The sequence below is a fragment of the Apis cerana genome, linkage group LG12, assembly GCF_029169275.1.
Source record: "Apis cerana isolate GH-2021 linkage group LG12, AcerK_1.0, whole genome shotgun sequence".
NCBI lineage: Eukaryota > Metazoa > Arthropoda > Insecta > Hymenoptera > Apidae > Apis > Apis cerana.
In genome coordinates this window covers 9,096,360-9,109,489 of record NC_083863.1, presented here as the reverse complement: position 1 = coordinate 9,109,489, position 13,130 = coordinate 9,096,360, and the positions used below count along the sequence as shown (strand labels likewise).

Sequence of the window (13,130 nt, the reverse complement as noted above, 5' to 3'; positions counted from 1 at the left end):
TACTTCTAATCCTTTTATACTCGCATAAGAATCGTTTTAAATTCGTAGGAAGCCACGAGTTCACCGCGAGCTTAAATTTTAAGGTGAAAAAAAGAACGAGCCTACCTGGTGTTTAATCCGGTAACGTATAAGTATACTCGTTACCACAGCACATTATTAAGCCGTTTTTGCCTTCTGATACTCGTCCATTGCAAGATTGAGAAAGATCTAATGTTAAAAGTTGAGCAAGCAAAAATAAAATATATAGTACCTCGTACGAAAAAAATCAAATGGTTGACGCGGCATCGTAAAAAGTGCATTTTCAATGCAACGATTAAAACCTGATTTATTTCTTTCGCGTCGTTGGGGTACTTGGGGAAAAGGTCAAGAATTCCATAGAATTTCGCGTAATAAACGAAGCTGAACAATCGATCGAACAATCGAGGAACTTTAGAAATTAATCACTTGAATAAATTACTATGAATAGAAATATAGGGAATAGTAGAAATTTTTTCATTTGGAACGCGATAAATTTACTCGTGAATTTACACATTTTAGAAACGGTATAAGCAATGATTTCTGCTTATACATTAAATTTCCATCGAATGTATCTCTCGTGAAAGATATACATTTTGATTAAAATTTAGTTCCATTCTCTGTGGATTTTCTTGCACAAGCCTTATAAATTATTCCCGCGCGAAAGAAGAAAGATCAGATTCCACGTACTTAAATTCTCTTGTTACTATTGTTACCGCGTGCATTTAGAGCGTAATAAATATGTAATATCTGTATCGTGCGTGCTGTTCGTTTGAAAGTCGCTTGAAAAGTTCGCTTCCTGCAAACTGTTACGAATCGCATACAAAATCCTAACGAATATCTTATGTAACGAATCTAACGAATTTTACGAAAGTTGAGAAAGAATGAAAGATATAAAGAAATGTAAATGTTGATAACTGATATATAAACAAAGAATTTTTTGACTCTATATATATATATATATAAATATATATATATAAATATATATATATATATACATATATACATTTTTTCATTGATTTAGAATGCACAATATTTTACATTTTATACTATGCGATATAATTGCAGATAATAAAAATACGATGCGTCGGTGTAATTTTCGAATCATATCAAACAGAACGAACCAAGCTGCTTTTCGTATATTGTGAATTTTCTTATGCCTAAATGATATATAGTATATATTTATATATATATATTATATATAATAAATTGTACTAATTTCACTTTGTATCGCTAACAATTATTATTGCGTATTAATGATAATTAGACGCAAAAAGAAAAATTATACGAGATGCGTCGCCTATTTTAATATCGATTAATATTTATCGAATATATCGAATATTTGTATGATTTTTTTTTATAAAAATCAATCGTATTTTATATCGTATTCCATTAAGGCTAAAATCTAAATCTCTTTTTTTTCGATTAAATTTGTGTCATTATCATCGTAAGTAGAATAAATCCTTTTTTTTATCTCTTATGTATCATTGTACGTATTGTAAAGTTTTTATTTTAATGTTAATTGCCGTCCACCATTAAACTTACTAATTTGTACGTTTTTGTCAAATAAATTACAATTCGAGATTAATTTGTCTACTTTATTGGAAAATAATTAATGGAAAATCAAATTTTTATTTTTCACTCGTTTTTTGAGAGAGAAGGAGGGGATTGTCGTGATTAATGTTAGTCTCGTAACCCTGACTTTCAGAAAAAGTCATAAGTAAGTTCTCGAGGCAAGTAAAAAGAGTTCGATGATCGTAGGATCCAAGGTGGACCGCTTCATCTTAACGACCACATCTTCGAATGATTTCAAAATAATAAAGGACAATTCGATTTCTACACCGAAGTCGGAACTCTGGAGTGGTTTACCTTCGAGCGAAACGTTAGAGAAATATCGAACGATACTTCATACATCTACGTGCGAACAAACGTTTCGATTATTATCAGTTTTAAAATTTTCCACGTAATTATCATTCCGTATTTGTTGCTTAATAAATATTGTGCAACAATCTCTCGGGACAAACGCGCATTATTGCACGTCCATATAAATTACAAAAACATATCGGTTATTTTATTTTTTTTTTTTTTTTTTTACGTTATCTTTTTATTTATAGTCACTTTTATTTATTTATAGTTCATGAAAGCATTCATCGAAAGATTATAAAATATAAAATAATATACGTCTATATAAATACTGACGCACATCCAATGAAACACAAAACGAAACTTGCGTTCCGTGATCCTTTTAGCTCAATAAATCCCAAAACTCACACGTAATAATAAAATATTACATCATATATAAAACAGCGTAAATACTCTAGGATTTCTAGGAAATCAATTGGCCACAAAATCGATCGACCACAACAACGATCCCGCGGAATCATTTATTCACGGATTATATTCAAAATTGCGATATAGAAAATATATTAAATAAAAGTTTCGCCAAGACACGACACGAGGGACTTTCACCAAAACTTTCGAAAAAATTCGAGTTCGATATACATCGAACAAAATAAATTAATAGCGATAAAAATGGAGAAAATTGAAGAAGAAGAAAAAAAAGGAAAAGAAAAGGAAAATTTCGTTTAATATCCAGTTTCATCGGTGGCCTCGGTGGCTTCCGTCTCTGTGAACGTTTCATCCTCCGTCTCCGCCTCCGTATCGGGCGAGTTCTGTTTCGCCTCTTCCTCGGTAGGCTGAATATCCTCGCCAATCTCGTCCCGCATCATCCTCTGCCTGGCCAACGTGGGCAGCCGATGCTTGTAAGTCTTGTACACCTCGTTGGCCATGTCGGTGGTGTGGATTCGGAACTGTTGGCGCGCCGTTTCCGTGAGGAAGCTGGTCGCGGCTGCGCACTCGAGCGGCCTCTTCGGGGGCGGTTGCTCGCTCGTGAAATCCATCACCGTCGGATAACCACCGCAAACCTCCAAGAAGTCGGTGATGGACATCTGGGCGGGGAACATGGGTTTGAACGAGTCCACGACCCGGTCCTCGCATTGTTCCGGCACGTGCTCGATCAAGCGTGGATCGAACACGGGGGTGACTTTCTCGAGAGGGGCGGCTTGGCCCAGATTCAAGTGCCAAGTGGTGCTGATCAGCGCGCTCGTCATGTTGTCCTTCTCCAGCACGGGCTCGACGGACGGCAGCTCGGGATTCTCGAGCTCGTAGCTCTTCCTGTAACCCTCGCTCACATTCTTGTGATACGCGAGGAAAGAGTCTTCGTCGGGAGTGGTGTGGGCGCCCGGTATAGGTCCGATAGGATCGCTCGCCTTGCCCGGCGTGGTCCTCAGAGGCTCCATCAACACCTTCCTCTTCGGCTCCCGTTTCACCACATCGGCGAAGTTGAAGTCCTCCTGTTGGAACGTGAAGAGGACGGGGGAGATGCGGAAGTCGAGCCTCTGATTCGTGTTGAGCATCTTGATCACCGCGTACACCAACGAGTTCATATTTTTGCAACGCAGAACGTACATGGCCCCGTGGTCCTTGGTGAAGAGGGGCGGCCCGACCCAGCACGGGTCGGCTACGTAGTAGCCGTCTTTTGCGGCCAGTGCGGCCAACGTGATCTTGTTGCACTCGATCAGAACGTTGGGAGATTCCTCGAAGGACTTTTTGAGGGCGCAGGCGAGGGTCATCCTGTTACGTGCCCCGTACAAAATCCCGCATATGCTGTCCCTGAAGTCTATGATCCACACGTGGGGGAAGATCTTAAACGTGGTCTGCAGGTTGAACCTGTTGAAATGCTTGGTGCATCGCATGATCGAGCTTCTCAGACTCTCCGTGTAGTACGAGTCTCCGCAAATCACCGCCGAGTCCAGTATGGCCGGGCCCCATCTCGACGGATGACTGAGATACTGCATGGCAAGGACGGCGACGCAGATCGCCGCTTGATTCCTACCGGCCCGATCCCCGAATCTGGAATCGTAGCAACCGATCGTGCCCCAAACCGAGTAAATAAGATTGGTCACCTCGATAGCGTAATTGTTCCAGAATTGCTTCACGTTTTCCTGTTCCGCCTCCTCCTCCTGCTTCTTCTTCTTGTTTCCCAACTTGACTATGTCAGGAGCGTGTCTGAAGTTCCAATGGTAGTCGAGGTACAACCACATGGGGTCCTCCTTGAACGTTTTGAACGGGGGCATGTTGACCGATTCCACGTGAAGGCGGTGTATAAAGAAGCCCGTCGTCTCTTCGAATTGATTCAACGTCATCTGCCTCACCATTTGGCAAATGGTGGGAAATATGCAGAGGCACGCTTTACCGCCTCGCTCCACTCTCTTCCCCTTCTCGTTGCATTGATAAGGATCTAGATAATAATAGGCGTTCGTCGCCCTCGAGTACCAGAAACCGTAACAGCAATTGGTAAAGTGCAAAATCCCGCTCGAGCTCGTTTTAAAGAATTTTCTCACGTGCTTCCTTACCTGGAGAGAAAAAAAGTAAAGAGTCTTTTTCTTTTCACGCGCAAAGGAATATAAAAGCTGCCTAGCTAACCTGGATGTAAAAATCGTTTTTCATGGTTCGAGGGTTGAACGTGAGCCTGACCAAGGGATAAACGATGTCCCGTAAATCGAAGATCCTGTTCATCACGGTAACATTGCGCAGAATCTGTTCCGTGTGAAATTTCAATTCCCCGAATTCCCTGTAAACCGATTCCGCGACCTCGATCACTTTGTCTATCATGCCTGGCATCGGGCTTTGAATGATGTCCCGCTGCACCATCACGGCCAAGACGGCGACGAAGTAACACCTCTTCACCTTGGGCTCGACCACCGCGTCCCTGTTGTTTAGAGCGACCGTCCCGTGGATGAATATCGGCTTGTTGGATTCGGGCATGGTCGGCCTGAAGATCGCCTCGAGGTCGTAAGGCTTGGCCGGCATACGATGGATCTCGGCCAAGGAGGACAAAGGCACGACCGGCTCGTGCAGACCTTTCGTGTCGCTGCAATCGGGATCTATCTTCTGAGCATAGGAGACGGTGATCACTCTTATGACGAAAAACGTTTCCTTCGGTTGATCCATCTCCTGGATGATCAGTTTCAAGAATTCTCTCATGTCCGAGGATGTGACGAATCTCAACTTCTTCGTCCTCTTCACCGTCCACCACGCGAAGTGATTTTCGTCCTTCTTCAAGATACCGATGTGAGATTCGCCGCAAATGAGTATCGCTCCCGTGTAGCTAGGCGTGTCGAACACCTTCTGCAACGACATGGACAGATTCCAACCCTCGGTGCTGTAAAGGGTTCCGTAGTGAAGGGGGACCGAGACGACGCGGAACACGTAATTGGCTATCTCGAATTCGGGCAGGAGGCCATCTATCATCTCGCTCACCGTCGAATCCTCGGTGGCCAACAAACTGTCGAAAGTGTAGTCGACGCTCGCCTCGTACAAACCTTTCACCGTTCTAACCGACCAAGTTATCGGATCGTGGATCAACGACCACGCCATGATGCAAAGATCCAGCGGGGTCGAGATCGCCGAGTGACACTTGAACTTCTTCTCGAAAACCTTCTTCCTCACCAACAACTTTATCGCCTCGAACTCGTCGTCGGCCGCCGCCGATTTCCTCAACGAGGATTTCTTGAAGGGCGCCAACAGGGGGGTGGTGATCTCGTCCTCGAGGACCAGCACGTCGAGCATCGATGCGTTGTAATGCTCGATCGGGGCGAAACCGGGGATCGTCAAGTCGTACGCGAGGCTCACTTTCGACTCCTCGCTCCTCACCCAATCCGATTGCTCGATCAACGATACCTCGGACGCGGTCGAGATAGCGGTCGTCTCCATCTCGGGCTCCTCCACGCCTCGCCCCGTCGTCTCCTCCATCACCTGCCTCACCGCGCTTCTCTCCACCACGCGGTTCGCCTTCTTCTTTCGTTTCCTCTTCCGTTTCCTGTTCTCCATGTGGGCTATGCATATCGTGTACACTCGATACGGTTTCTTCGTGTTCTCGCCTACGTTCCTCTCGATCTTCTCCATCATCGAGGCCAGGTCGCAGAATTCCATCAGGCAAGAGTAGCCTTCCCCCGAAGCGTTCCCCCTGTCGTCGCATGGATAAGGATCGAACAAGTAGTATCGATCGTTCGCCGTCCAAACGGCGTACGAGCAATTGGCGAACACGATGATCCCCGTTTTGTTCTTCTCGAAGAAATTGTCCGTGACGAACTCCAGGTCGTCGTCCTCGCAATTCTCGGGATCCGCGTAAATGATCTGTTTCGTGATCACGTTGTAAATCGTGTCCAAGATCTCTATGTGATGGAACCATCGATACGGCTTGAATCGAAGCTTCCCGGTCTTCTGATAGATCTTGTCCCCGAGGAATATCAGCTGATCGAGAATCTTGCCTGAGAAGTTGTCCGGGTCCAATTTGATCTTTGTCAGGATGCACAACAGGGCGGAGAAGAAGCAAGATTTGTAGTGGCAGGCTTCGACCACGGCACGGTTGTCGTAACACATGCTGCCGGATATTATTCGGATCCCATCCTCGGTGAGCTTAAGATCAAAGAGAAAGAGAGAAAGAGAGAGAGAGAAACAAGGAACAAAGGATTCATATTTTTATTATTATCCATAACGCTGGATGGAACGAATTCGATCGAGGCTCACTTTCAAACCAGGGATGTCCCTCAACAGTTTCTTCTTATGTTGGGCACCGGTTGGCTTCCTGATCGTCGACGTTTCTCCCTCCAATAGTTTGGACAACATCTGCTTGCTTCTCGTCTCCACTATTTTCGTTTCCAACTGTACATCGTATCGCGGGAATAAGCAACGAAATGATGATAATAATAATAATCGACGCGCGAGTAAACATATATATTTCTCTTTTAAATATCCCATCGTATACGTATACATATAGACGAACCTGATCAGTTTTCGCTTTGAAATCGGGGAAAAACAATTCTAGCAACAAATCCTCGGTGTTGCAGAGAATCTTCTCCATGAGCACGTCACCCTCGTCGGTCTTGGGCAACAGACACTTCCGTTTCTTCTTCTCGATACAAGTCATGGTCAATCGTTTCTCAGGGGTCGGTGTTTTGATGATCGGACCGAGCATCAACAAGATCGGTCGTATTCGAATTCCCACCGGTATCTCAGGCACGTCTTGTTTAACGAATTCTTGGGCACGTTTCCTCTCGTCCTCCAATCTTTTTATCTCTTTCTCCCTCATAGTCTTGGCGATACTCTCGTCCTGGATGTACATATCGTCGATAGCTCTGAGAGGCATCAGGCATATCGGTAAAATTCTAGAGTAGAGGTATTTGTTGGGGGACAACTTGATCATTTTCGAGGGTATCGGCTCGTAGACTTCAGGCCCGCCTGGCATGATCACGGCCGATTTCGATATGTACATAGGCGCCTTCTTTTTCACGTCCAGCCTCGAGTCTATGGAGAATCTGGATACCAAAGATGGGATGGATCGTTTGGCTCGTTTCGCCTCGAGAAGTTTCATCAAGATCTTATTCGATGGCAAAACGTATGGGGGCGGATGATTGTACTTGAGCTTCTCCAAAGCTAATTGTTCGTGGACCTGATCGATCGTCTCGTCGTTCTCGTCGTAGATCTTCATGTTGGACGTCAATAGGATGAGATTCAAACGGTAGGGAGGATCGGGTTGATCCTGCTCCTTGACCTCGAGCAACGGATCGATTATAGGCTTCTCCTCCTCCTTCAGAACCTTCTTCACGACCTTCTTCCCCTCTTCCTCCTCTTCTTCCTCCTCCTCCTCCGCCTCTTCCTCGATGTCCACTATGAACTCCTCCGGCTCTTTCTCCACCACCTGTTCCGCCAATAATTCGGCCTCCAACTTTTTCAAATCGGCGTCCGTGATCGGTAAAAACGACGTCTTGAATTTCTCGATCGGCGCGTCGGTCGGGATTATTATCTCTTGTTCGGTGGCGTAGAGGCCGGGTTGTATCGAGTCCAATCCGACGAAATGAATGGTGAAGAAATGATCGTTGAACTCCATCACGCCGTAAAGAAGATCGACCAACTCGTTCAAACTGGCGGTCACCGCGAAAGAAGCCGGATAGTCGCGAAGGCGCCAACCTTCGCCGTCGCTCCCGTAAGGATTGAACATGAAGAAGTGGGAATCCTCCTTCCATATACCGTACATCAATCTCTTGTTCTCCAACACCAGCTCCGGGTAACGGTTGAAGTAACATTCGAGGGCCTCGCCAAGGTTCGCCAACGGGCACGCTTCCCCCTGAATGATCTTCATCTTCGTCTTGAAGAACACGTCGTTCTCCCCCATCTTCAATCTGACCGGTAGCATCGTCATGTCCACGTGGCTCGGCCTCGGCAACAATTTCTCCTCCACCTCCCCTTCCAGCTCCTCCTCCTCCTCCGCCTCTTCCTCCTCAACTTCGCCTACTATTTCCACGTCCTCCTTCAACTTGGGACGGCCCTTCCTTATCCACTCCACAACCTCCTCGAATATTTTGTTGCTCACGTCGATCAACTGATCCACGTCCATGTTCCGCCACTTGGTCGGATCCTTCAGTTTCCTGTAGGCTATCGCCGCGAGGGCGGCGATCAATCCCTGCTTCCCTCTTGACAATATATCGAAACCCTCGTCCAAGCAGTTCTTCGACCCGTGGAGGATCAAACGATGAGGATTCACGACCCTGTAACCTTTCACCGTCTTCACAACGGGCTCCTCTTTCTCCGCTTTCGCCTCCTCCTCCTCCCCCTCCGCTATCTCCGCCCGCCACTTCTCTATCGCCTCCTCCTCCTCCTCCTCCTCCAACTCCTCCTCCTCCCCGGGCACCTCCGCCTCGGCCACCTTCTCCTCGGGCGTCACGATCGTGTAGGTGAGCGGCTCGTCGTCCTTTATCATGTAGTTCTCCGCGTTTTTCATCAGGTCGGGCACCTGGACGTCCACGTCCTTCGACTTCTCGAGCTCGGGCCTTATCCTCGGGCTCATATCCACCTTTCTCATCTCCTCGATCCTCAACACGCTCGGGCTCGCCACGGGTAACGGGGGGGGTTGAGGCCTTCGGTTCGTGCCCTTCTCCCGATAGATCACCTTCTCCAAAGGACCGCCTGGCGTCGTGCCTGTCTTCACGTACAAAACCCTCACTCCGTGGATCACGAACGGGTCCCTGTCCCTGCTACCCGTGTTCTCCATAATAGTCTCCATCACCTGGTTGATCGAGCTGTTCATCGTGACGCAAGCGGCCTCCCCTGGCTTGTCCGAGCCCGCGATGTCGGCCGTGCCGCTTCTGAATCCCTCGTCGTCGCAGGCGAACGGATCCATGAAGTAGTACGTGTCGTCGTGCCTCCATATCGCGTAGAAGTAATTCTTCACCTCGAGCAAACCCGTCAATTGCGTTTGGAAGAACTCGCGTATGCCGTCGTCGATCGCCAACTTGCCCCTCTTCTGCCCGTAACCGGGCACCACGTTCGTACGTATCTTCACCTTGGCCGAATACGCGCCCAGAATGATGTCTCCCATGATGTCGTCCAGCCGAAGCTCGAAATCGGTGTCCCCGAGATCCTTGTCGAGCACGCGGACCAGATCCACGAAGTATATGTTCGATTGGTTGAAGATGAGATCGATCAAAGCGCTGGTCCATTTGTTCGCGTTCACCAAACGGGAGTAGACGAGGGCGGCCAAAGCTATGATCAAGAAGGTGCGGCCTCGAAGCGGTGGAGGTATGACGGGATGATTGACGTGATAAGAGCCTTGGACCACAGCTCGGTACTTCTCCTGCATCTTGTAACCGCTCGGCCGCCTCTGCGGTTTCGTCTCGGGTCTTTCTAGTTTCTCGGGGTCCGCTACCTGGGTATGGTGTTCCACGCCGCTGATCGCTATCGTGTACAGGACGAAGGGCTCGTTCTTCACGTTGCTCTTCTCGAGAATGATGAAGAGAAGCCCAATCAGATCCTTGACCAGGAACAATTTAGCCGTCCCGCTGACCCCGTCCGGAGCCGGTTCGCAGCTCTCCCTTCTCGCTTGGCCGTCGAACAGATTGTAATATTTCGCGTCCTTCCAAATCGCTATGTTCAACACCGACGACGTCAATATGGCGGCGTTGTAACGTTTGAAGAACAGATCCAAAGCCTTGACCAGATGCAATTCCGTGGGCTCGGTCGAACGAAATTTACCGGCGTAAACCGCGTCCTCGATGCTCACGTTCACCACGAGTTTGTTCTGCACGCACATGGTCCTCTTCAAGTCGAGAATCGAGAGCAATCGGCGATCGTCCGTGTTTATGTCTTTGTAGGAATCGCAGTAGAACGTGTCCCCGTCCTCGATGATCTGATCGATCACCGCCTCGTTCCAGCAACGAGACTTGTACACCGTGGTCGTCGCAAAAGCAGCGATCGCTGTTGCGCCACCCTGTTGTCGAAACAATCAGAGATAACGTACCTATCTTTCCAATACACCGTGTCTCTATCGTGTTTTATCATTGGAACTCGAGTAACTTGCTTACAAATTACAACGCTATTCGAGTTATGAATATAGAAATATAGAAATTTTTAAACCTGACCCAAATTTTTGCGCGCCTGCGTAATTTTGAATCTTCGAAAGAGAAAAGACCAAATAAGACCGCTTTGATGATCGTCCCCAAAAATTTGATTTACCTGATGACCCCTTGACAATGGCGAGAACTTTGGCATGTTGATATGGGTCATTCCTGCACGCACGCCATATCGAACGCACGATGGAAGCTCCGGCCTGATTTCGGTCAAGGAATACGTGTCGTTCGGCAAATCGAGATACAAGTTGATGTCTTTGTACTGCTCTTCGAGTTCCTCGTCGAGTTCATCGCTGCTGGGGGCGTTATCGTCCGCGGCCCGTACGATCTCGGTCACCCGGCCGATGGCGTTTATAGTTTCGTCGGAAACGATTTGCTCGCATGTTGCGAGCTGTTTCAATTTTTCTCTGTATATTTTTTTTTCTAGTGGTATCACTTCTGGCTTTTCCATTTTGCTTCAGTTGCAGTTCGTAAAACAATTTTTTTTTCCTTTTACCCGTTAATTTATAACAATTTTTTTTTAAACCGTTTCCAAAAAAAAAAAAGAAAGAAATTACGAAGAATGGTTAAAATGCATCATTTTAGGTGTAGGTTTAATATAACCTACATCTTCTTCCGAGGATACGATTCAATTGATAATTTTTGCGATATTTTCACGATTTTTTCTAATATCGAATAACGATAGTTTTCATTTTTGTATACGTTACTTAGAATTTTGGCATGTTTGTAATAAAATTGTCCGTCAAAAAATTATACTAAATATAATATGAAGTTAATCGCATAGAGATTGAATCATGATGCATCGAGCGAGAAACAAACGATACGAATCTCGATAACGATCCCGATCCCCTTGATAAATTCACACACAAAATACATCCGCACAACACAATGTCCACCTAAACTGAACTTTTCAAAAAATTCAAGCACGAATCCCGTTATCGAACCGGCCAATCATGAATTCCAAAAATCAATCAAAATGTTCACACGCAGAAATGTAAAAGTTACGCAACTTATTATACGTCTCTCTCCCCGTGTCCAATAATCTCTTAATTCATTGAACGCTATCTAATCAAAGAATTAACGCTGTGCATTAGCAACAATAATAATTTGATATTGAAAATTTCTTTTTCTTTTCTTTTTTTCCTAATAAAACATGCGTAAAGGTTGCGAAAGATACGAGCAATGGAAAGCGGAACGAGCGCTAAAGACGAAAATTCAGGAAAAAAAGAAAGAAAGGAAGAAACGCAGGAAATTAAAAAAGATCGAAGAGGAAGAGGTGGACGAGGTGGACGAATTTGGTAAAACAATTCGAAAGTGTAAAAAAAAGAAGGAGATAAAGAAGGAGAAGAGGAAGCCGAGACAAAAAGTTAGGAAAATTTACAAACACATACCGGAATCAGAATTGATCTTAGGATGTATAAAACCATCCATGGAAGTGAGGGAACACTTCCTCAATCCACGTCATATTTCATGCATGGGTCTTACGATGCCGCCAATGTACATATCGGAAGCACCGCGTAAGATTTTGATTTTTCACGCTTAAAAAGATTCAGATAATAACAAATATTTTTCTTCTCTTTCAGACTAGCGAATCTCCGTTAAAATGATTTTTTAACGGAAAGTATGCTCATTAAATTTACTTGTTAAATTTTTCGTTCATCTATTTTTTTTTTGCAATCGATTTTTGAATATGATTTTATCTATCGTTATTATTATCGCTTTACTACAATCGATAGTTTGCTCTAATTTAATAAGATAAAATTACTCAATATTATTTAACGTCCCTGACTCTCAATACGTTATCCGTTTTTTGCGACAGCGATAACTCGCGTGGCTGATCGACGAAAAAAACCGTTGTACATAACTACTTTCAAAAAATGGAGTTGTAAAAAATCGGAAGAATCGGATTTAGACAGTTCAAGCGAATCTATTTGTTCCTTCGACAGTGAAATATGCCTTGCAGGTAATGGACAATTCGAATCGGTTTCCATCCCATCGTCAACTACTGAAATTTCTTCGTAAAATAGATCAATCGTTAGAAAAATAAATCTTGTCCCTTGACTTTAGACGTGAAGCTGACAGCGAAGGATCAAAAGGAGATCAAGAAATCTCAAGAGAAACGATACGAGGATGCCGAATGAAGAAGAAAAATAATTCTTTTTTCCCTTCCCTCACTCCGATTATAGAAACGGAATCCGTAGGAATAATAGAAATAAAGTATTGACTTCGTTGGGATAAAGTAAATTTTGGAAATAATAATAATAATAATAACGATAATAACTTATTATTATGTTTAATATAGGAGAATTAATAATTAAATGGGAGAATATCGGAAGAGAAGACAATGCACAATAAATGGAATTCGATCGTTAATTTCCCTTTATTTATCTCTTGATTATAACAAGAATCATCAATCATCCGGAATTGTTTCGCGTAGAAAGAAAGTGTAAAAACGCAATTCGCACGAGGAATCTTCGTTCATTTCTGCCGGGATTCTTCCACGAATCATTTAATCCTGCTATGTGAGGAAAGGTACGAAGGAACGAGCAAATAAGACGTTTGTTTGCTCGAGAAAAAAAAATTAATTATTAGTTATTACTAGGCGATTAATGATTAAAAAAAATTCGATCCATAAGTTAATAATTCTAG

At 44.7% G+C, this 13,130-nt stretch overlaps 2 protein-coding genes across 2 annotated transcripts; one reads left to right on the top strand and one right to left on the bottom strand.

Annotated features, from left to right (window-relative positions):
• Positions 1–961: 961 nt before the first annotated feature.
• Positions 962–11,828, bottom strand: LOC107998374 (uncharacterized). Its single transcript, XM_062082749.1, has 4 exons — positions 10,588–11,828; positions 6,653–10,342; positions 4,501–6,555; positions 962–4,430 (listed from the first exon to the last, which is right to left on the bottom strand). Exons 1-4 carry the CDS (start codon positions 10,930–10,932, stop codon positions 2,601–2,603), a joined length of 7,920 nt encoding a protein of 2,639 aa, XP_061938733.1. The 5' UTR covers positions 10,933–11,828; the 3' UTR covers positions 962–2,600.
• LOC107998359 (uncharacterized) lies at positions 11,575–12,622 on the top strand. Its single transcript, XM_062082748.1, has 4 exons — positions 11,575–12,018; positions 12,065–12,068; positions 12,301–12,444; positions 12,549–12,622. The coding sequence occupies exons 1-4, from the start codon at positions 11,635–11,637 to the stop codon at positions 12,620–12,622; spliced, it is 606 nt and encodes a 201-aa protein (XP_061938732.1). The 5' UTR covers positions 11,575–11,634.
• Positions 12,623–13,130: the final 508 nt, after the last annotated feature.